Below are 25,774 nucleotides of genomic sequence, written 5' to 3'. Positions count from 1 at the left end.
TGAGATAAATTATAAAATTCTACTATAAAAAGCGATGGATCCATTTTAGACATAGCCTCTACCTAACAACTTGCCAGTGTTCAATGAAGCAGTTTCTGGTTATCCCAAAGGCTCTTTGCCTTAACATCAAGACATTTAATTTATTACTAAGATTCTTACCTGCAAAATTATTTAATTTTGTTTAATTCTTATTTGGCATTACAAGTGGGCAAATGCTTTTGCCAGTTATCCGTTATTCTATCAGACAGAATCTTACAGAAACATAAATGTCATAATTTTAAGTCCAAGAACCACTTCAGTGCGACTACTGTCCACAATCCTCACAGTCAAAGTTGGCAAATGCTTTCTTATAAGAAGGTCAGAGTAATGTCAAGGCATATGGAATGCGTGTTTTTTTTTCCTAAAGCTTATCATTCTCTTTGCACTGTTTCTGATTCAATTTGTAAAGATAAAGCATAAGGGTGAGAACAGAAAGAGTTGTAAGAGGTCACTGAGGGAAGCTAGACAAAGCAGAGTTTCAGGGAAAGGTTGATAAAAGGGCTACCCCTTTACAAAGACAGGGTAGGTAGTTCCAGGGACACTTGACACAAGAATGACAGGCAAAGGAAGATTTACAGGGGGAATTTTTTTTTTTAGCAGCCATATGAAAGACATCAGAAGCAGAGGAGATAAATGAAGGCAACTGTGTGAACTAGTCAGCAGCAGGATCTCTACAGTCCCCTCAGAGTGAGCTGCCCACTGGTGATGACAAGTGTAATCCCCTGTAACAGACACAGGGTAGTCTGTCATTTATTTTGTCTAGAAACATTGTGTTTCACTCTGCTTTGTATCATCTTTTCCATTTAACAGATGTTGTCCATAGGGTAATTTTTGTTATCAAAGAGTTCTTTAAGTGATGAACACATCCCCTGCTGGCTCCTGTGCTGAAGGGTTGAGAGCAGCAGGAAAAACCAGAAAAGCCTCACTGAGATTTATGGCAGGCTCCAACAAGATGCCCCACTCAGTACACTGACACTTCAAAGAGCCAGGCAAACTTCACTCTACCTATCCACTGGTTTTGAAAGTTTAAGAAAATAAATTTATGAGATGCAGGGAAAATACATGTAAGCATAATCATTCCCTGAGGACTAGAAATCTCCAGATAATTTTTCAGTAGCCTAGACTTACTGCAGGCTGCAAATGAACCACCATCCTCACCATTAATAAGCTCAGATCCCAGCTCTGTTGATCCTTCTCTTTCCACAGCACCACCAGCTAGGTGGACACATTTCCCTGCTGCTCAGAGGTATTGCTCTGTGTGCCAGCACAGAAGGATGGGGCTCAGACACTGCAACATCAGGTTTTATTCCTTCCCCACAGCATGCTCTCTCCTCTTTCACTGATCCTCTTTCCTTGAAAGTACTACAAAATATGATAGAAATTATATTAGAATTCTCTGCACTTCGGTACTTATTTTTTATATCCCTCCTGCTACATTAAAAACAGTACAATTGAACATGAATTCCATAATCCTTTATACACATTCAATGTCCAAAAGGAAATTCAAAAGTGTATTTTCCCTGTATAGAGCTTCAGTGTTTAGGTAGCTAACCAACTAGCTTGCTAATGCAAGATATTTTGCCTCTGCTACTTTCCAACAAGCCATCTGGGCACTTACAAAGAGTTTGATACTGAAATATGCATGATTCTTTTTTGTGAGAATAAAAGATTACTTTGAATCTGTTATCCTGACTGGTCAGGGTTTAGAAACCAAGCTCAGGTACCTCACAGCTGTTCATCAGCACAGGTTCAAATAACATCAAGCTTCATCAGAAAATTCAATGCTTGTGGTTTTATCTTGTGTCAATAGAGGGTAAGACGTAGTTTTGATGAAAAGTTGTGTGAATCTTCGATGCACAAAGACCTCTCTCTTTCATGAGTACAGATATTTTTAAGTATATGATCTGACCTCAGGGAGTAAAAATCATACAAAGAATTCTTGATCTCAGCTTTAGAAAATGATCAACTTTAATTTGATTACAGTGGGATTTACTACTGGGATGTCTTTTTATTTCTTTACTTGTTAGTCCTTCTATTATTGACAGTGGTAGAAATGCTCATCCAGCATCTCCATCATAAGAATTATTTCAAACAGTTCCTCCATTTGGAATATTCCTCTACCAAAAGATGATTTATCAAATATTATCTCACCAGAATTTAATACAGAATATTACAATTTCAACTGCTTGCTTCAACTTCAGCAATTTGCTGTTGCACTTGGTAGGTGCGCATTTCTGATGCCTTCTCCATGTTAGCTGGCAAAATGTCTCAATAGTCAACTAAGCTTTATAAATCTAAAAATGTAAATACCATATATATGAGCTGATCACATGAGACTGTCTTTGTATCTATATTTATACACAGTGACATATAGAGAGAATTAGACACAGAATGCAATTCATCCAACCTACTTTAAATGTCTGCCTTCAGCATTCATATACTCTGCTGACTGTATTGATTACAACTCTACTGACTGTATATGAGTTTAGGCTGACAAATATGGAAATAGATTGGCACATCTTGATGAATTGTACTCTTTGTATATAACCAATTTATTTTTACTTGTAAATTTGCCTGCAGGTTATGCCCATGCTTGTAGCTTATAGCAGTTACTTCCGACTGGGCACTTTCATTATACAATGTCATTTCCAGCGCTATCAAGGATCGACTCATTGTGAATTAGCTAACCTTTCATCAAGCAAAATCCATGTCACTCAGTTACCTTTTCCTTTCCTTCACCAAATACTAAACTCTTGTTTTCTGTTACTTTTTACTTCTTACTTCTTGATAGCATTTATAAGGTAAATTTATAAAGATGTGTCTTTGAAATTGAATTTTTCATGGAATTTCCAGGCATTTACTGGCATGTTCAGAGGCTGCTAGAATAGATAGTGATCTTTGCCTATTAAAGATCACTGTGTGGTTGCTCTAGCCTTGTTCAATTTATTATCTAAACCCCTGCAATTCTGTGGTTTTCTGAGCAATTCTGTGGTTACCGTTAAGCATACTGTTTTTATATTTTTCCACGTGGCAGTCTGACACAATTATTTGCTTTGTAATCTTCTGTAATTTCTACAGTATTTGTCTTTCCAATTTCACATACCTGCAGAAATGCACTCATTTCCCACATTATTACCTGCATGTTTGAGTACAGAGAGCACCAAAGAGGTGAAACTTTGAAGTTTCATCTTTTTATTCACACCTGTTTTTCCCTCTTGTTCCAGTCATCTGTGCTCCTCAATACCAGTACAACAGCATCCCCACTGGGAGCTACTACTGAAATTGCCAATCTATTAAATGGCTATTACTTATCCTAATAGTAGTGACCTTCAGTTTGATTTCTGCTTCCATATATTTCTCCTGCAGTTTTTTTTCCTTTAGCTTTTCTGGGATAATACTATTTCCTTGTTACAATCCAGTGCTCTCTGTGAATTGAAATCACATTCAGCAATACTCTGCCTTTTCAGTGTATAAACCTCTTTCAGCTCATTTACCTCATGTGGCTCCTGTCTCCTTAACACTGCAACTCCAAAGTCAAACCCTTCCTCTAACTCATCCTGTCCCTAACTGTCAGCATCTTCTTGTCCTAGTACAGTCCATCTAGCTGAGGTCTACAAGTTCATGTCCCAGTGCAACCTAAGCTTCAACCTTCCACTGCTCTTCATCTCTTTCTCCTTTTCAGCTTAGAAATCAGCAATTTCTTGCCTGAGTTAAGACTGAGTGAAAAATTAACCAGATTTCAGGATTTAGCTCACAGACTTAATTTCCATTTTTAGTTTACAGAAAGTAATCACTCCCACATTTTTAGGAGTGACGTTCAAGCAGAAACAATTTCTTTCAATTCTGAAATATTTTTTCCTTATCGAAATCATAATTAATTGTAATGAATTTGCCAGTGAAACATACAAGTGTACAGTCATAATAAACATGTTAATACTTGCACTGACTTCTGTTTTGCAAAGCAGTTACTGGCTTTGGGAATAAAACATGATGGATGGTTCAAAGCAAACAACCTCAATGTCAGAAAATTCTAGTCATGACAATATTCTGAATTGGTCTAGAAATATTCACTAGACAAAGACAGAAAGGGGCTTTGAAAAACCTATATCAAAATTACAACAGAGCCCAATCTGATAGTTACTTATCAGAAAACTATGATATTTTTAGGAGATGCACACATGTCATTCTTTTTAATGATAATTCCTGAATAATTGTCTGACTCAAAGGTCACATTGACTTGCAAGATTATCTAATCTGTTTTGGAACTTCCAGATGTTGCTCTGCTAGGAAAAAAAATAAAGAAAGCTAAAGGGAACTAAGTAATCTGTCAAATAAGGAAAGTTATAGCCACCATATACTTAAAGGTGACTCCAAGGGGGAATTAGACCCCATATGACACCAAGTTTTACACATCTATTTGAGAAAGACCTTTGTTTTATTTTCACCTCTACAGAGTTTTGGTCATATTCCAAACACCTTTTCTATGTATTAATTGCAATTCCCTGTATGTTATTGTTATGTTTCATTGCTGAGCAGTGCTTACACAGTGTCAAGGCCTGTCCTGCTCCCTCACACATCCAACGACACAGTGGACTGTGGGTGCACAAGAAGCTGGGAGGTGACACAGCTTGGACAGCTGATCCCTGCTGGCCAAAGGGATGTTCAATACCATATCATGTCAGGCTTAGTATACAAAGCTGAAGGAAGAAGAAGGAAGGGGGGGATGTTGGGAGTGATGGTGTTTGTCTTATAGAGTCACTGTTACACCTGATGGAGCCCTGCTTTCCTGGGGATGGCTGAACATCTGCCCACCCATGGGAAGTTGTGAATGAATTCCTCCATTTGCTTTGCTTCTGCATGTAGCCTTTTGCTTTACCTATTAAACTGGCTTTGTCTCAACCCACGAGTTTTCTATTACTCTTCCAGTTCTCCCCTACCTCACTGTAGGGGGAGTGAGCGAGCTGCTGCGTGGAGCTTAGCTGCCAACTGGGGTTAAAACACAACAATCCAAGGCAACAAACAAAAGGTTTAGTGAAAGGTCAAAATAATCTGGGTTGTCTACCACCCTTCACTGTAATGCTGCTACAGGCATAGCAATACAAGAGAGAAATGTAATGTCAAAGAGAGGTGCCATAAAAGAAAGAAAGTCCTAAATAATTTACAGTATCTGATACAAAACTGCACTACAAAACAGAGACTGATAGAACAAACCAAAAAAAGACACGGAGATTAAACAAGTGGGATTTACTCCTATGTGCATGGAAAATTAATACAACCAGGGATGAAGATTTGCTGCATGTTGAGTAGGATGTGGGGTCACAGAGCTTCAAGGACTCTTCTAAGAAGTGTTATGATACTGCCTGGAGAGATATAGCACAAAAAGGGTTTTCCCAGTTTCACAGCCACTGAAGTCTATGACAGGTATCAGTGACTGGCAACAAACAAACTTCATATACTCAGCTCCCTGGAATGCATTATGTAACTCACTATCTCACGAGTGGTTTATTACAAAATTAACCATACTTGTCACCTGTGGAGTACAAACTGTAGAAAGCTTCACAAAAAACAGAAATCAGCTTTTTCTTGTGTTATTTACTATTACTAACGTTTTGAGATCTCTCTATAGGAATGTGGCCAGACAGATGTCCATATCTCAAAGCTGCAATTACTAATTATGTTAATAATACTATAAGATGCCTTACCTTCTAGTTATGAATTAAATAGCCTTTTCAAATACATCTAAGGACAACAGTGAATAAAGCCTTTGAGCTAATTTATTTTCACTCCTTGTTCCTCCTTTTCTTAAACACAATCGGCTCATCAAAACCATTCAAAAGAGGAAATAAATATTAGCTAACGAGAAAAAAAAAAGTTGACATTTACATCGGCAGTTTCAAAGTTATCTTAAGTAACCTGGGAAGCCTACTATGCCACAATGTACCCTCCATGAAGGATTGCAGAAACCATTGGGGTAGACATTTTTATTATGACAGGGATTTAATGCACCATTGTCCTAAGCTTTCCTTTTAATAAGGTTATTTAATTTATCATTTAGAGGAAAAACAGTTTGTAGTGTTTTCATTAGCATAATTAATCAGATCCTGCTCTTCCTGAAGTAGACATCTGTCATGTGGGATTCCTGTAGATATTAACTCTGCCATTCTTTTGATGTCAGAATAACCTCTGGAGGTGTTTCAGCTCTCTAATAATAGTAATGCCATTGTAAAATCCTGCTTACAACAAAATAGTAGACTGTACAATATACAAAGCACATGAAAACTGTATTTATCCTTTTTATCATAAGGCATTGGTGGTGAAGTGTGGTGCTTAGCCTAGCAACAAAATTTGCAAATATAGACAAAACAAACACTTATCAGACAGTTAGCACAGAAATAAACCTTTCTTTTTCCACTAAATGAGTTTGGGGGTCTTGTAGTTGTAGAAAAAGTTCCATCCTGTATTGGACTGACAGAATGATTTACAGTTACTGAGCTTTATCAAGATGATATTTTTAAAGCTATTACTGACTAGATCTTTCTTTTTCATGCTTAAGTTTGAGGTTGAAAATCATGCAAGTGTCAATGAAGACACAAGTGCTATGCTAATGGCAGTGGTGTATATTAAAAGGACTGATTTTAAGGTCCTATTTAGCTTGACAATAATCCATAGATCTATTCACAGCAATATTACTTTACTTAGACCAAACGTAGACCAAAATAAAAGCAGAATTATCATCCAGTGTTCCATTAATAGCAAGAGAAAAGAGTACTGTAGAGTTGTAGCTATTCTTATATGCTTATGTGCTTTTTAAAAAAAGAAATCAAGACCAAAACCATCTGAATTCCCCAAATACTCTGAAACAAAAGAAACAACATTTCCCACACAAATTACTAGTACACAGTTCTTCTTAGGAACTTAACTTTGCTCCCAAGTCTTTGGGGTCAGATGGGGAAACTGGTAACAGCAGCGTATTAGTGAAAGGGGTAAAAGTGGTAAAAATTCAGGACTTCCCTTAAAAGGAAAGGCCCAACAGAGTGACCACACAAAAACAATTACTTGAAGGAAGAATGAACTTTGTGAAATTTTAAAGAACAAAGTACAGCAGTACGAATAAGGGGACATTTAGAGAATGAACAATGTCTCCACTGCTGCTGCTTTAACTGTGCAGGATCCATCCTACCCCATTCTTTCATGCTGCACAGATCATGCACTTGATTTTGGCACCCTGTCAAATGCGATTCCTCTACTACAGAATACAGAACTATGCACTGACAATCAAGCACCAAAATGAAACTAAAAGCAAAGCAGAATGGAAATCAGGCAAGTCTCAAAATCAGTGGTTCATGGTTTTTCTGATCAAAATCATCATCAAAACATCATTGCTGATCAAGAAGAGAAAACCCTGATACTGAAGTAATCCCATAGCTCTGCATCCTTTTTTATCATTCTTCTGCAAATCAACCATTTAATATCAGCATTTATTCACCTCTGTCCATCTCTTACGTTCTTTTGCTTTGGTAGCAAAATGGAAATCCTGATGGGGAGCATGACAGAAACCTCTATTCTAGTTCCTACTCTTGTTGAGACACTGGTTGCAATTCTTTGCTAATCTTTTAGTCATAACTTCTGCATTTAGGACTCCGGTAGGACATGGACATCCCCTGATCTTGGCCAGCTGGTCACACATAGCATGAGAAGAAGCCTTGACTGTGGCAGTGTAGGATTACTCCTGATGATAGTGGCCCCTATTTCTGCCTGCTTGTCCTGTCACACCTCTAGGCAGAGCACCACCAGCCAGAGTCCATGAACTTGCTGGACCTGTTCAAGGACCAGAGGATGCTGTGGGTGTGCTCTCTATGATGCCGTCTTTCACCTCCCTGTTTTCATTTTTTCACCATTACTCCTTCTTTTTATCATTTGTTGTCTTCCATGTCATCTCATTATCCTCTGGTCTCATCTTTGTTTTTCAAGGAGGTGGAGAGGGACGGGAGCAGAAGGAGTCAATGACTGTTCCTAGTGCAGGAGACTGGTGCAAGTAGCAGCCAGCAGCAGTGGGAGGGAGAACCCTAACCACAAGTCAGCAGTAGTGCCCAGAGCTGCAAGACTAGGAGCTTGAGCTATTCCACACCTCCTGTCTTACCCCACAGAAGAAGAGGAACACCGTGGTACATTTTCAGATGCCTTACCACACCAAGACAATGCACTGCAGTGAGTTTGCCTCACAGGTGAGAAATTGCGTACTTCTAGTATCACTTATCTTTGGATAGTAAATCCTCTGCCCTCGTACAGGCAAATCCTAAATCTGCCTCCTTGATTTGGCTCCAGCACTTTCTCCACAAGTGTAACTCCTACACACACATACACACAAGATTTCTGGGGAAATATTTAACAGAAAAGTCTGTTAAATTATTTTTATAATATTATAAAGTCTTACAGTGAGATGGGTTTATAACAGTTCATCTTGAACACCTGGAGGTTTTTCATCATATTGATATTTTGTGACTTTCTTTTTTGTGGACAGGAAGATTTCCTAAATAAAAGCTGCATTTTATCTCTTGACATATACAGGGGAAAAAACAGTATTTTAAAAAGCTGCAAGGAACTCTTCCCATATTACTCAAAGTAAATTGTTAGAAAGCCACTTACCCCCAGTTGCCACAGTAATTTCACGTAGAAAATGACCGTAAAATGGAAAATCAAAGGACAGATTCACTCTCTGAAAGGAACATCAGAAAATAAAATCAATATTGAGCAGAAAGGTAAGAGAAAACAAGATGGAACAGTCCTGCACTTCAAATATCTGTTTCATTGCTTTTTATTTTTCACTGAAGCCTTGCTATTCTTTTTGAATTCGGAACTGGTAATAGCTACTGGAAACAATTCTGTGTAGCACTTGAACAACTGAAAGCAGTAGATCTTCATAATTAAAGACTTCAGAAAATAAAATACATGAATAGACATTGTAACTCATTCATAAGAATAAAATTAATAAAGATTTATAGAGTTTTTCCTTAAAAAAAGTTGCTTTAACCTCTTTCTTAAGAGGAGCCATCAATATCTAAACCTTAGCCATACCTACATTTTGCAGGATGCCTCCTACCTTGGCTGCTGGTCATTTGCTCCTCCATCACATGTGCCTTCAGATTCAAGTGCTCACCCTGACATCCTGCAGCTACCTGGGTGCTTATCTAATGAAGGCTGGTCACTGGAAGGCAATTTCTCCACTAATCCCATATGACACCAGTTCCTAAACCTCTCTGTACTGTCAACTAGGAAACGAAATGATGTACAAAGAAATATTCAACAGAAGCAACAACAAACTCTACATAAGGTACTTACTGCAAAATAAAAATAAAAAAAAAATTGTTTGTATAAGCCTACAGATGACTACCCTCTATAAGGTGAATTCATAGCAGGGAACTGTAATTTGGGGAACAGACTTTTCTCAACTAAGCTCGCTATAAAGCATCATTCAAATCCAAACTCATTTTTCCTCTCTACCTATGGCTTTCTCCTTTTCCACCTATTCACTACTTTCCCAAAGCTCGCTAAATATTGTGGTTGATCTTATCACCTCATGTGCTATCTGGTTAAACTCTGAATAAATCAGTAGTTATGGTAGAAAGGAATGCTAAAATCCCAGTAAGGTTTTCCATAGTTTAAATATAATATTCCATGAAAAACACATCACTTCCATAATGGTCCAAATCCCAGATAGAAAACAGGCATGAAACCCATTATTTCTTATTTAGGAGGAATTATTCTAGTAAAACTCAGTGTGAAGGTGGGTTGTTGGTGACTGTCCCTCAGTCCTTCGATGTCTCCACTTAAGTAAGCACAACAGCTCATACATTTTAAAAAAGAGGGGAAAAAAAGGAAAAAGAAAATCACTTTTTGTTTTTATTTTCCCTACCATTATTTCTGTCCTGGGTTTATTATGTTCAGATTATATCTGAGTACTTCTTCTCTCAGAAAGAATTATGCTTACATCCACCAGAAATGTTTAAAGACTTATTTAGCATGAAATTAGCAGCTGAAGATTTACAGTAACTTTAAATTAGGTTTACTTTCCACTTAAGTGGAAGACAGAATTTAGACAGGATTTATTAGCACATTTTTTGTTTGTTTTTAATTAAAATGCAAAATCCATTTGCATTGTGTTAATTGGACTGAGTGGGTTCTAATGACCTTTTCTGTATATACATAAATATGGATGTGCCACTGAACATTTCTAATCAAAATGGCATGTGCAAAAGACAACTAATGAATTAACTTAAACAAATGTTCTTTTACCGTGTCCTAAAGTTTTCACTGCTGCAGTGTATGCTATGTCTGTGTATGCAGTCCATTTAAATTGTCCTTGCTCTACCAAACATAATTTCCAAGAACTCTGTTAAAACTACCAATTTGCTGACCAAACCATCCCTCTTTCCTTTGTGTGCTACCCTCCATTTTACCTAGTAGCATTAGCTTGCTGAATACACAGTAACCATGAAACTGTTTCAAATCAAAACTGTCCCCTTAGCAATCTTCTCAATTGTTGTAATACAAACATTAGTATAAAGATTTTTACAATAAAAACTTGATTATTTGCCCACTCAAGCCAGATACAGGTCTCCCACTGACTTAAATAGAAAAAGGATGCCTTAAATTCTGACAATGTAAAAATGTTTAATGTAGACAGTTTAGCATAATACTGTAATAAGAAGCTACATGATTTAAGGAATGTTTTAAAGCACAATATTCTAATAGTCACTAAAAGTGTCCTTTCGCTTTTGCTGCTAGAAAGTATACCTTTTTTTTCAGAAAAGAAATCAGAATTTTTAACCTGCTGAAATAAAAATGTTTTCTTCATACTTAATGATCGAATGGACTGCGAGAAAAGGGAATTGATTTCTCGACTATGAGGTATCCTGTATCTAGTTCAGTGTTTGAGTAATCAGCTACTAGATATCTAAACACACTGAATATCCAAGCCACTCCTAAAATTTTATTTTATGGTTAAGAATATGGTGGTCATATGTTAAGAAACAATCCTTACTATTAGTGATGTAAATCCTGTAGTGTTAGACATTTTAATTGTTCCATTAATATATGTGTGTTACTTTCTGCAACCAATTTCTATGCCATTTATACAATCAAATCACCTCATGGATCTTCTCTTTATTGCTTTTCCTGTAGAAGCAAAACCACCTGACAGCTTCTGGGAAATCTTAGGATTATATATTTCAAACTGAAGGAAAACACACAAATTAAGCGTAAAAGTTTTACCATTCAAAGAATCCCCGACATTGTTAAATGAATTCACTGATTCTTAACATATAATAATTTAACTCCTGATTCTACTGTCAAATTGGAGAATAATGTTTAGAAATTATCAGCGTGTAAATCACTGAGTCACAAATGATGTTCAAAATGGCCTTTAAAAAAGAATAATGACAAAGTTTATCTCTATGGAATGGAAAGGAAGAGATTGCTGCTCAGTTATGTATGATCATTTCAGAATATATGACTCTACAGTTGTACAGTTATAGAGAGCACATCTCTGTTAAATAACTTCATTGTGTAGTACATATGAATGTTGTTTGCTCAGATGCATAGAAGAAATCAATTATAGATGTATAAATGAAATATAAAACCTGATGGGATGACTCATTGATACTTTTTCATCATTCAGGAAGGACATAAACCTCTGAAAAAGAGACCTTTAAAAATGTATGTAGACATGGCTACAGGTACTTAAGTTCGCAGTCCAAGATATTTGAGTAAGTATGAAAAGAGATGGTTATCAGAGTTCTAAACCATGCTGAATGCTCCTCCACACTGATCCCACACCAAGAAAAAGAAATTGCCTCATTCTAAACCTCAATTTAATAACTTCATTAAAATGTCTGCCTTGGAATTGACATTTTTAGGTGTATAATTTCAGGGATCCAACTGGAAACAAAATTGCTTACAACAAAGATGTGGAAGGGTGTTGACTTCACTAATTCTTAAACGCAGGTTAAAGTTTTTCAAAGGAATTTCATTAATGTTTAGATCTCACTTTCACAAATTACTTTTAATAGTGAAAGATGTTATACCTTTTATATGTATTTGTAAATATTTTAATACCTTTTTTTTTTTTTGGCATATTTCCATTCTCTCCCTTAACACAGAGCACCAGGAATCTACATGAAGCTGGCAAGGCAGACAATGAAGATTTTCACTTTTAGGTGCCCTGAGGTTTTTTTTCTCATTAGAATCAAATTCTTTTAAGAAAATAACTAATACAATGTTTTATTAAATCTACCCCAAAGACATATAACTGCCTGAACCCTCTGTTTTTGCATTATCTCTTGCTCCTTACAGTCTTTTTGACTATGAGGAATATATTTTTTGTATTGGACTCTTTGTCAGTCACATGCACTGGATTTATCATGTCATTCTGCTTTTTGTATTCTGAGCTAAATATCACAGTATTTCTTCCAGCCACCTCTTGCATTTCTCTGAGCCAGTCACCTGGCTTGTGACAGGGAGCAAACAAATAAACTCAGAGAAAAGATGAATTAAACTTGGGTTTTCTCTCAGCTTTAAAACTGTTAAGCTCATTTGCATCTTTAAAAACAGTACGGCTTTTAATTAAGGTGTCCACTAGAATTTGTTTTAAACCGGCAAAACCCAAGGACTTTTTGTTGGAGCTAAGTTGGCAAATGGATGAAACAAGATCCTCATGAACCACAATTCTGAGTTGTAATTTTCTGTATTTAATTTGTACTGATATTGGCTCTTCTATGTATGCAGTTTTGATCCACAGGCGAGAACTGAGAATACAATTTTAAATCATACAGTATTCTATTTCACTTCCAAGTTTGTAAGCCTATTATTTTCATATCAATTTTACCAGGTAGCATGATTACAATAAGTTAAATATGATTGTTGTTTATGTTCTGTGATATTTATTTGTCAATAATCTAAAACTGTGATCACATCACTTCTATTACTATAAGACATTCTCATGCCTTTTTTTTCAGTTGTCCCAAAAGGAAAAGTAAGTGTGACACCTCATGCAAAATAGAAGTGAAAACACAGATACATTCCATGGGAGATTTAAACTTCAACTTCATCCTGAACCCAGTTCTGTTGTTATCAAACTCAGTGGTAAAATTCCCTTTAACTTCAGCAACACAAGTAGTTTGATAGCTTGTGATCCTCCTGAACAGAGAAAAATTTTAAATCTATCTGTAAAGGTATCTCTAAAGGACTTTTATAGCATATTCAAAAACGCAACTTGGAATCACTTGATAGCAACACTGTAAAGACTTTCACATCTTAACTAAGATTCAAAGATATAGCTCTGTGAACAGTAGTCATCATACTTAGTAATACTACTCTGTGGGTCACTGGTGAAAACATCAATGTTAGTCAAAGAAGAAAATGCTATGATAACTTACTGCAGCTTGCCGATGCGTATTGGAAAGGATCCCATGAATCTTTACTTTGTCCTTCTCCATCTGGTCTATATTGACCCACAAATCCCGGCTGGTAGAATCATATGGGCCATACGTCCTTGAAGTATAATAATTATGATCTGTATCTTCCTGAAAGGGGGGAAAAAACACAGATTGATATGGAAGATGCACATTAGTTTTATGTAAAACAGTCCCTTGAAATACTGAGTCATGTCGCTTCAGGGAGCAGCAGCAACATGTACACTGCAACTCAGTAATAAAGGAAAAAATGTACAAATTAGAAATTGTTGCAGAAACAGTTCTGCTTCTAACCACTAGCAGTTGACAAGGCAGTTACCTCATCCAATCATCTTATATTATGATGAAAATGTTCACTATCCCCAAATCCCAATCATATACTTCCTGTAATCACATCAGTGAAATCTATGGCAAAATGTTTGATGGCTTTTGAGGCAAGATGGTCAGTTAAGTTCCTTAATAATGGACATGCTCTAACAAAGCAATGAGCAGTATTCACAGTTAACACCTTAAAAACAATGTGGTTTTCAACATTTCTGAACATAATTCACTAGACTATCCTTTATAAGAATATCCAAAAAAATTTCTGATAGCGATAGGCTTACAATGCTATTTTATTTTAAATCTCCAAAAGTTTGCTTTACTGTAGATTTGCCATTCAGAGACAAATACATATATAATTGTGGAAGAAAGTTTCCTAATTATCATGTTCTTTAAAATTACAGAAGTTGCTGTTATGCTCATGTCACAGCAAATTTCTGTCAAGGCCAGTAGCTGTGACGGTCTGTACTTTCCCGTCTAAAAGAGAGAAAGGGGGAAAAAAAGTGTATGGCCTGAAATGAGCAATGAAACAAATCTCAGATTTCCAGTCTTCCTTTACACATCCCAAGCTGTTGTAACCATAAAATATTTAAATCAACAGCATTGCCAGCTTTCTGTTGAAAAGCTTGAAGTAATACTACAAAAGTAGTACATGCTAGTGTCAGTTCCTTCCTTGCTTCCACCTCCTTTGAGACAAAGCAAATAAAACAAGGCCTCAATTATAGTGTTTTAAAATTAGAGTAAACTTAGAAAATAATCAGTACTCTAGAAAATGGAAGAGGTGGACTTAGAATTTAGAATTACCCTGGTGATGGAGAAGTTCCTCTCCTGTAGTACCTCTTATTCCCAGCCAGCAGCACAGGACTACCGTCTCATCAGACCATGCTGCCATGCAGACCTGACATTCCCTCCCCACAGCCCACTCCCCAGAACATACACAATCTATTCCTGGTGACATGATCCTGAGCTGAAGACATACTTGATAAGAACTTATATTCTAGATGAAACTATTATGGTCCTAGTTTAAAATATATTGACCATAAATTCTGTTTCAGCTGGATTTCACCCTACATTAACATCATTACTGATGCATTTTACTTTAGCTGTTGCAGATATAACCGGGTTACTTTCTCCTTGACACTTTCTGTATCATCTGCTGTACTTTCTATGCCAGGATGTACTTTATGTGCCCAGTAAATCTCAGTGACACCTTTGAAGCAACTTCTAACAACTTCAGCAGCTCTAGGTAAGTCACACAAGTAAACATAATTAAAACTATACTGCCAGGAAGATGACAAAAGCCAGCCAGCTTAGAAGTTCTTTCCTCCTTTAACGGTCAACAGAAATGGTTATTACTGTCATGTATAAAGGAGGTACAGTAAATTAAAAGGTTTTGAAAACAAAGATATATTTTCCCAGTTTAATTTATCATTCTGACAAAATTTCCATAGAAAATAAAAATTGCATTTGAGGTTCAAGGAAAGGGCTCCAGAGATAAAGAAGAAATAATTACTAAAATAGTTTGTTTCAGATAAACATGCAATATTTAAACCATAGTCAAAACTCTGCAAAATTTTTAAATTTTCCAGTTTTTCATAACTAATAATGCTACTCCAGTTAACTATTAGTATCTAAGCCTCCACCTCCACAACTAGAAAGTTCTAGTGCTGAGCCTAGTTGGTAGCTCTATACAAATGCTTTAAATGGTATCTTGATCCATGCTCAAAGAAGATTCATCATACATTTTGTAAATCAAACACTTTTATTATAGACTTCAGCTCAAGATTTTGTCAGTGTGAGGACTTACTCATGTCTACCAAATTTTCTGTATAAAAACCAAAGTCTCATTTAGTATTTAATTCAAGTTAAATAACCTTAGATACTTCTGGAAGGAAACAAATTCACTTCTACTTGGATATTAGAAGGAAGACAGAATTCCTCTTACTCCGAAAAAGCTTCATACCTTCATGCAGGTGTATTTTATGAAAATACTATTAATTATTTGTCTCTCACATCCTAATTTTTCTTAATCCTATCTGTAAAAATTTACAATCTGACTACAAAAAGGCTCATGCAACTAACTACTGAAGCTGATCTGAGCAGCTCAGGAGCTCTCAGTAAAGTTAGGATCCAAGCTTGTGTTCCAAGTTACTGCCTTCATGGTTTCTAAATTGTATTACCATGGAAATAGAATTCTTGGAGTCTTTCATAAATATGATTTTATTGGTATCATTAGATACCTACGAGTTTTTATTCTGTCAGACCTGTTTACATGGTTTGGTTCATTGTACCTGCTTATAATGCATTCCATCCCCTACAGGTACTACATGCGTAAGAAGATGCAAAAACGCTTCAAAAATTATAATGAATTTGCATGTAAACTACTGAATTAAGAAAATAATTTTAATAGTAATATGGTACAGATGTAGAGTTCTGCTGATAGCTAGAATTCTATATAAATACACTTATGAAGAGAAACAAACTTTTCAGTGTCTTTTAATGATGTAGAAGCACATTACTGAAAGGAAGATCATTCACAGCAAGTAGAGAACATACACATTACTACTTCAAGAAAGTTTTTCTTTTTCCTTTGTTTTTCAGGTATGGATATGAGTGTAATCTCCCACTGCTTCTCTAGTTGTACAGTTCTGTCCAAATACTGCATATGTATGAAGTACATAGCACCTTTATTCTACTGAACAGTACAGCATTACAGCAAAGGATTTTTCCAGACATTTTTTTCACCACCTATGAGGATTACTGTCAGCAACCTCTGTGAGTATAAAAGGAATATTTATTAGAACCTCTCATAACAATTGTCTTTTGGGGAAGTAAGTTATTTTTAACCTGAGGCCATCCTTGATGCTGAGTTGCCATCTTACTGTATATTGTAAAGAAGATTAATTTCTTACAGTTTTCACAAGGGATATTTTCTGATGACATCTTGCCTATATTCCCATATTTCTCCAAATACAATTGAATTTTCTCAGGAAAGCTGAATGCATGCACTACTTGTAAAAGCTCAGCACAACTGAAGTTTAAGCCTTTTTTAAATTCTTGGTGTTCAGTATTTGTCAAATTCAAATCCAATTCAAATACTGAACATCCATTCCATATGTTACTTATATGGACACTCCCAAATACAGTCCAAACACCATTTCATCAATAACTGCTGTCCCTTAACAGATTAGGGTGATCTGTCACAATCAAGATAACATAAAGTAATTATATGTGATATTTAAAAATAACAACTACATTATACCTCTGAAATTATTTCAGATTATTAACTGGGATTCTGGCCAAAGATGTCTATGAAAGTAGTACTGAAACAGACATGAAACAGTAAAGTTCCCTCTCAATGAAGTAAGACACCACGATTCAGTGATGAAATCACATATGTAAACATTGGACTTTTTAGGTTTAATTCTCTTCCCGACACATTTTTTCTTTAAGAGAAATGAAAAGGTACTATAAATCTCTAGGAGATGGAGGATATTATCAAACAAGGTTTAGGAATAAGAGCCTTTGTTGAATCCAACTGCATGAATATTTTGCTTCTAAATACTGGATTCAATTTGATCCAAACCACAGACATTACTGAACAAGAAGCTCTGCCAGCTACTGAGCTCTCTGTCTTTAAGGCAATAACTGAGGAAAGCTGATAACTTCAACCAGAGAAAAAGCAGCTGGTACACCCAGGAATGAGCTCTGCTATTGCCCAATAGTATGTTGTAGAAAAACCTCTTAGTGTCTCTGTAGTTGAAGGAAGAGAGTAAGGCATTCACAGAGCAAATCGTTATAGATCAGCCAAACAGATGGCAGTTACATTCCAGTAGATTAAGTTTTGGCTGCCTTCTCCCAGTACTGGAAGACTGTTTATGACATTACCAATCAAAAATCAATCAATCAATCATCCCATCCAAGGATCCTCATCTTCAGATATTTGCAGTCAAGTGTTGTGAGTTATTGCTAGGTGCAATAGAAAACAATGAGACTGCATTTGATTACTGCTGTCCTTTTAAATATACTATTTATTGAAATTGCACTTCCAAACTTCAGTTGAGATAACAGCACAATGAAAAAAACATGAAGCCCTCAAGGACATGCTTAATTTTATCACTTTAAAAGGAAGGTCTGATATCTGATTGTTAACAAAATACATTAAAAAATTGCCCAAATATTGCCAAACTCACAGACAAGGTCTATTTTTAAATTAACTGAAATTGCTGCTAATATTTGTCCTAAATATTAATTCTGAGAAAATTCATCACCTATTACTGAGTTCAGAAAGTCATCTTTAAGCATTTCTTGATTAATAGCCTATGAAATTAATCAGAGAATTATGCTTTTTAAAAGGTCCATTTGTAGACTAAAACAGAAACACTGAAAGGACAAAACAGGCAATTCTATATTTTTTAAACAGACAATTTTTCAGCAAGAAACCAAAGATAATAATACTTTGGATATTTAGAGGAAGGAAATGAACTAGCAATTAAAATTATTTCCCTAAGGAATAAGGCAGTCCTGGTGATCCATTTTGCAGGCATACAGCAAAAACAGCTTCCCCAAAACTATTTGCACTCTTACCCAGTCTCATGTAATGTTTGCTATTCTCTTACAGTATCTGTGCCTATCATACAGCTAAAATTGACTTCTGAATTGTTTCAGACTTTTGCTAGAAAATTGCTTTTATATTTCTGAATATTATTAGTCCCCACCAGCTAAAAGCAGTACAAGGGGGAGAACAGAGATGATAGCTTGTGTAGGACTTGAGATAGCTGTGCGTTGGAGCTGATGGAAAGCCTCTTCCCAATAGCACGTTTTTGGGCACCAAGAAGGGGCAAGAGAAATGCACGTTCATACTCTGCATTACCTGGGCAGGGGAAGCATGTGTGTATGGTGTTGCAACTGATTTTTCCTCATTTATTTACATTTTCCTTAGGCAGGGACTGACTGAGACAGGAGCAGGTGTTAAGGACACATGGAGAATACCCCTAATCTAACAGTCATTAGCACAGGAGATGAGACAATACAAGAAAAGATCACCTCTCCTGAGATGGGGTCCTAGTGGGAAGATTAAGACCAGAGAAAATGGGCAAAGAGACACCTTGTATGCTGCTGTCATATAACTCATTTTAACAGGGAGTACCATAATTACAATCATAACATAGCAATCCTATGTTGCAATTTTACAGTTTTATAGGACCTGATAATCTAAGAACCCTAAGGAGTTCTTGATTTGAACCGGCCTGTCAAAATGTGAAAGCTATAATTTCAGCAGATAAGATACATGTGGACTACAACACCAAAGTCTTACAGAGGACATGTATAGGGGCACAGAGAAAAAGCTATGATAGATTCCTTTTGTTGTTTTTCATTTTTTTTTTGTTTTGTTGGTTTTTTTTTTTTTGTTTGTTTTGTTTTTTTAATATCTGAAGTGGAAAAAACTAAGGGAATATATATACAAATAGGGGTATAGCATACCTGCTTCGCATCAACAATCAGCAGAACCTGAAGACAGCCTGAGAACATCACTGTTGATTACACAAGCCCTAGCAAAATCCATTTTGAACAGCTAATGTAACAACTAATGAATGAGGGGAACCCAATCTAATAGAAGAGGAAATTCTGTGTCTGAGTGCACTAGGGTCAAGAACTTCATCTTACATTATATTCTCCAAAAAGAGACTACACAAGTGCTCTGCAAAGTCCTGAAAGCTACTGTGTGTGTGCAGAAGTCCTCAAACTCAGATTTTCAGTAGGGCCAGTATGAAGCAACATTGCCCAGAATCAGACAGATTTACATCTGTAGGTTATTGTAAACATTAAATGATGTCATCAGCTGGGATGAAACAAAGGCATTTAGCTCACAGCTCTCTCCCCTATGTAGACACAAGGCTTTACACAGCTTTACAACATCTTAAGTTCCCAGGTTTTTAAACTGCACTTTTCTGAGCTCCTGACAGCACCTATAATGGAGAGTCACACACATTGACAGATAGTCTGCAAGAGAAGGATGCCATAAAACTGTTATTAATCCAAAAAGCCATTTAGTCTTTCCGGCTTTGTGAAAAGTCAATGTGGAGCCACTGACTTTTCCATGATATTCAGCCCCTTTTGAAAAGAAGTTTCTCTCTTGGGGACTGCTATAATACTGTCAGCCTATTTAGGGGTCATTACAGCAGTCTCATAAAGCCCCTTGGATTGTCTTGTCATATGAGACAAGCTTCAAAAGAGCAAAAATCTCTGCAATGCCTTACTTAAGAGAGGAAAAAAGCCAAATTGCCAAGTCACTCAAAAACCAATTACAGTAGGGAAATATTTATTATGCAGTTTTGTTCCTGATTTGCTAGAGCAGGAGTCTGAGAAATGACATTCTCAAAATAAGCCTTTATTAACTGCTCTGTAGCACCCTCTCCACTAAAGGAAAATAATAGGAACCATTTCAATGCAATGCCCATTAAAACACCTAGCAGAATTTGATTTTGGTGTAATTATGACACAGGTTTTAGAGTTTATATTCTCATTTTTAGATCTGTATAAATGACTAAAGTGTTCATAAAACTGGAACTCTGAAAATTACTGTTTATAAACATAAATACTATCTGCCAGGTCTAGACTACAGAGCATCAGTGGTTATAACGCCATGTCTGTTACCAGGCCCATTCTTGGGGGGTCATGACTCCAGATAATGCCATAAATATCTATGTTTTTGTCAAGTTAGCTTTTACAGATTTAGTATTTCAGTCTTCTAAAGATCCACCTCCTGTGTGGAATATAACCAACAGTATATTTCTGAGTATGTACTTTGACATACTTACAACCACATTTGTGCAAATTTTTTCCTCTCCCTAAATATACAATAAGTTCAGTTTAATATTATATACTTTTTTTTCTTTTTAATCCAGGTATTGGAACAACTTTAAACTCTCTGTAGCCTATGTATTTCTCCACTATGTGCTCAGATGTCAGGAGAGGTACATCATCCTTGTTTCCCATTCTCTGGCACTTCTCTATTGGAAGAGACAGGAGGAAAAGAGCAACCAAGACACAAATGAGAACCCTGAGGCCTCGCATGAGGAGACAAAATGGCAAATCTAAATTTGTATGAAAAGTGTTACAGATCTAGAGGATTAAGTTAATATTGGCAGGTACAGTTTCTAGTTGATCAGGGCTTTCTGTAGGACAGTGCAGGAAGCTCCCTCCACACGCACTGGTGTGTGATGCAGTTCCCGAGACCTTAATACTGTGTCTCAGGGATCCATCAGGGTTCAGAGCCAAAAAATTGTAGGGCAATTAGTTGTAGGAACATATACAACCAATACAAAGTTGATACAGGCAGGAGCATGGGTTTATTAATGCAGTAGCATTTTACCTGTAGGGATAAAGTCTAATTTAAAGCTTTTAAAAGTGTCCTATGTACACCTCAGCACCAATCTTTGCCAAAGCCATGCTGTTCAGTCCAGCTGTGTGCTGGTCAGCATATAGCCAGACAGTAGCATGCTCAGCACAGGGCCTGGGCATAACAGGACGAACTGCATCACCGTGGCTTCTCTGGAAAGCACTTGGTTTAAGCAGATTGCAACCAAAACTGGTAGTCTATTTAACCAGAGCAATTTCTAGTTTGGCTCTCACATGCACATGAATCTTTAGTTACTAAAACATAGGAGTGGCTGCAATTCACAATCAATAAGTAAAATTTCAAAATTACTATTCGTGCCTTAGAGAGAAAGACAGTGACGATGAAAGTGATTAACCTTAGCGATTGCTACTGCTCTTTTGAAAGCTTACTCTTTGGTTTGAAAAAGGGATTCATTTTGTTTTTTCTCTATTTCTCTATGTATTTTTCTCTACACATCTGTAACAGGAGTTCAGTCAGGATATTCTCCACAAGAACAGTGAAAAGAACACGTGATTTTAACAAACTGTTCTGACCAGCCACATTTCTTAAGGACTTGTCACAGAAAATGCTTCTTTATCTGATCTTGCAGTCACACTCAAAAAACCAAATCCCTAGACAGCTCTCGTGCCACAACTGTAAGACATCATATTTAATTGAGATGCTTGATTAGTTACATGTTGCCTAGACAGGCGTATCCAAGTTGCTGCCTTTGCATGACATCAGGCTCCAAATAAGCTTTCTGCAGAATCTGCACTCTTGTTCTTTTCAAGAGGGATAGTCTGAGCACTTAACAATTACTCTGACAAGATCAAGATGTTAAATAATATCCTCCCTCTACGGTCTCTGAAAAACACCACTGCCTTCAAGTTAACCCAGAGTGTAGTTGATCCAATACTCTCAAGTATTTAAAAATTAAACACATTATTTCGGTTTTGATAGTTGCTATTTTTTCTTGTATATGACTTCTAAATCTATGTTGTTCTTTCAGAGTAGAGCAATTCAAAGAGGAAGGTTTCACAAACTTGTATTTCCTTATTTGGCTTTCATCTAAATGCAGGACACTGGAAGATAACACGCACAGCACTACAGAATTACTTCTGACTGCAAGGGTGTCTTTTCACAATTTTAAGCAACAGAAGTGATGCCAAACATCTAAGCCCTGAAAAACAGTGAAAGATAAAGTCCTGAGATTTTACTTGGGTTCCAAAAAAACTTTTTTTACTGGAGGTGGGGGTGGTCAATGAAGTGGTAAAAGAGAGGAATAATCTCAACATTTTGACCCTGACCAGAAACAGGTAATTTTTATTTTGCTTGATTCAATTTGTTGTTGGTATATCTGTAAAAAAAAAATTAAAAATTATATCTTTTCACTTCAGATTTAAACGAACAAATAGGTAGCTGAGCAGGGTGGAAATCGGTTTGCAGGTGCAGCTGTCTGAGTAAGAGCTACATTTGTAAGCGCTCATTGTCAGGACCACAGACCTAGTAAATGCTGTCAGTGAAGGTTTGCCAGCTCATGAAGTTTCCAGGTTCACTCTAGAGCAAACTAAATACCCACTTTGACTGCACTGACCATGGGTGACATATAATTGCCTAAGCACAGGAGGAACCCAGGGCTGTCTGAAACTTGAAGATATGATTCAGTACCTCCAGTAGAACCTTATCCTACAGGAGCAGCAATGGACCATTCAGTATAACCACAGTGCCCAAAATGATATTGGATATCCACAGCTAGGTAACTTTCACCTTAAATTTCCACCATCTGTGATCAAAGAATCATAGAATACTTTGGGTTGGAAGGGACCTTAGAGACCATCTCATTCCATCCCCCCAGCTGTGGGAAGGGACACCTTCCACTTGACCAGGTGCTCAAAGTCCCATCTCACCTGGCCTTGTACACTTTCATGGATGGGGCATCCACAACTTCTCTGAGCAACCTGTTCCAGTGCTTCACTACCCTCATGGTAAAGAATTTCTCCCTAACATCTAATCTAAACCTACCCTCTTTCAGTTTAAAGCCATTCTCCCTTGTCCTGTCAGTTCATGTTCTTGGACAAACTTGCGCATACTTCATCTACGTCACATGCACCTATACTTAGGTATCCAAATTGAAGAGCTGAATTTCACCTTCAATTTCAATATTAACTACTACTAAAAAGAAAACCACTTGTACATATCTCAGCCTTTTGTAGCAATCACAGTGGCCTTGTATTTAGTGTAAACTCATATGCATTTTTAGAGAGGATGGATGTGTACTAGCCTTTATTGAATGTTTATGTGAGAAACAAAACCTCTGCAGTGTATTTAAGAAATAACCTTGATTTCCAAGGTGATGGAATAATATTCCTGATACACTAATATAAGAAAAATCAACACTTCAAGCACTGTTAATAATTAAATGAAAACATTAGAAGTTCTATTTCTATTGAAAAAAAAATTCTCAGAAATAAATTTTTTCTTTCAACTACATAGTCAGCAATTGTCCAACTGTAAGAATTGGCTGTTTGGTTTCTAGACAAACAGGAACATTGGGTGCACTAGCTTATAACTGTGGAAGGAAGATGTTTCAAATATGTTCACCAAATTTGCTATAAACCACTGTGCCAGCCAGCCAGTTATACCACCAAAATGAACAACCATTGGGTTGTTGACCTATGGAAGCCACATTGTTGGCCCACTCCTGGATATGGCTAAACTCAGCAGTAGCACCTTGGAGCCAGATTATGCCTGTTTTAGCACTGAAAGAAACTTTTCTTTTCACACACCAGGAGAGAGGCATTCATACATTGCCTGAGGCAGGAAGAACCTGAGAAAGTTTGTTTTGCGGTCTCTACTGGAGTCAAAGGGGAATACCTCTGAGAGATCACGGCATTTTATCCCTCATGACATTTTCTGCTCCACCTATATGAGATCAGACAGATAGGATTTCCATCTGCAGTTTCTCCCTCTTCCTATTTTTGTTGCTAAGGCTACAGAAAGAACACTCAGGGAGTGATGTTTTGATTTATTTAAAAATTTTAATAGGCACTTGTGAAAAGTCATGCAGCTTGATACAAATGAATAAAACAAACCTCCAGTAACCCTGTCACATCCCTCTACTTTTGTCAAATGTTGTGCCACTAAGAGGTCTGGTGGATATGTTTTCTGTCCTTTTTCTTTTTTTCCCCCCCATGTTATTCACACTGCAAATTGTTCAATTTGTTGTAGACTCTCCAAGATCTTCATTGCCAATTTTGTTTTCTAGAAATAAATATACTGTTTTATTACTGATGGTCTGTGAAAACTTAGACATGCTGCACATGAATGCACGTTGGTGTTACAGAAGGAAGAAAACAAATAACCAAAAACCCCAAGTTATTTTCATTAGTTATTAATTTCTATTCAGTGCATGAAATACTACTACCAAAGGCATCTCCTCAGCAGTTTCTTCAACAGTTGAAAGCATTTAGGTAGTATTTTTGGAAGGACAAATGCACATTTTACAAATGGAGCTTTCTTAACTTTGATACCCCTCTTGATATGAATTTTGAGCGTTAGCCCCATTTATTATTCTCTTTGAAAAGTCTGTATAACTCACATGATCACAACAGACCATTGAATGAAGTTATCATCATGGTTAGGCTTCGCAAACGAAGATTTGGGAAGGAATCTACCCACACTTGCTAGTTATAATGAAGTTATAATTACTAACTTTACACAGAGTCAAAGGAAATGTCTGACCGAATCCGAAACAAAGCACTTATCTGCTTACATGCCAAGCTGCTACTGTTTTGGGATAACAGATAATAGACTCCAATATTAAAGAAACATGAAAGATTTTAGTAGGCATGGAATAATACATCAATGTCATTAGAATTCCTATGGCTTTGAAAATCTATCCCTAAGGATTGGTGTTAACCAAACTGGAATTATGTGGCTTAATGTGACAACTTTTTACTCACCTACCCAAATTCCTCTGCACTAACAGCCCGGTAATGTATTCACCCTCACTCCTGGCTCCAACCAGCTATGCACAATTTGCTGTGTGCTGCTAAATTAGCTAAGGCTGTTTGCTTTGCATGGGTTGAAATGAACACAGTCTTCTGCTTTTTGCATGACCAAATCGATACAAGTCTCCTCCCTCATTGGGACACTCCAGGTGAACGGGATGAAAAGGGTCAGAAAGGAAATACCCAGGAAAGGAGAGACCTTCCCAGTCTTCACAGCCACACTCATATTCAGTTCTCACAAGCTGAATCTATTTTCAGCAAACTTCTGCAAGCAAGGGCTAAGGCATGCATGACTGAAATAATTAATTCAGAAAGAAAGTACAAGGTCTGTTGATACTGCTCACAGCTCTTTTCAGCCAAGAGTTCACTGATTCTGGCATAACTGTAATGTGCTTTAGGAAGTTGGAGATGAAGAGGGATATGGAAATGTAAAACATTATAATGAAGAAAATTCAAAGGTAGATTCCCTTAAACTCTGAATTCCCTGTCTCCTTCCTTGCTATAAAAATTCATTATCATCAATATGTTAAATTAAATGCCTTGTGTGCCAACAT

The 25,774-nt window shown here is 36.7% G+C and overlaps 1 protein-coding gene across 1 annotated transcript in view; it reads right to left on the bottom strand.

Moving 5' to 3' along the window:
* Positions 1–25,774, bottom strand: part of PLXDC2 (plexin domain containing 2) — a 139,982-nt gene that overhangs the window by 104,078 nt on the left and 10,130 nt on the right. The window contains exons 3-4 of the mRNA XM_018075168.2: positions 13,473–13,619; positions 8,686–8,755 (exon numbers count right to left, since the gene is read on the bottom strand). Coding sequence (XP_017930657.1) covers positions 8,686–8,755; positions 13,473–13,619 — 217 coding nt within the window. The remainder of the gene's footprint in view (positions 1–8,685; positions 8,756–13,472; positions 13,620–25,774) is intronic.

This window comes from Manacus vitellinus, unplaced genomic scaffold (assembly GCF_001715985.3).
Source record: "Manacus vitellinus isolate BGI_N305 unplaced genomic scaffold, ASM171598v3 scaffold_3_pilon, whole genome shotgun sequence".
NCBI lineage: Eukaryota > Metazoa > Chordata > Aves > Passeriformes > Pipridae > Manacus > Manacus vitellinus.
This window is presented reverse-complemented; position numbering and strand designations above follow the sequence as displayed.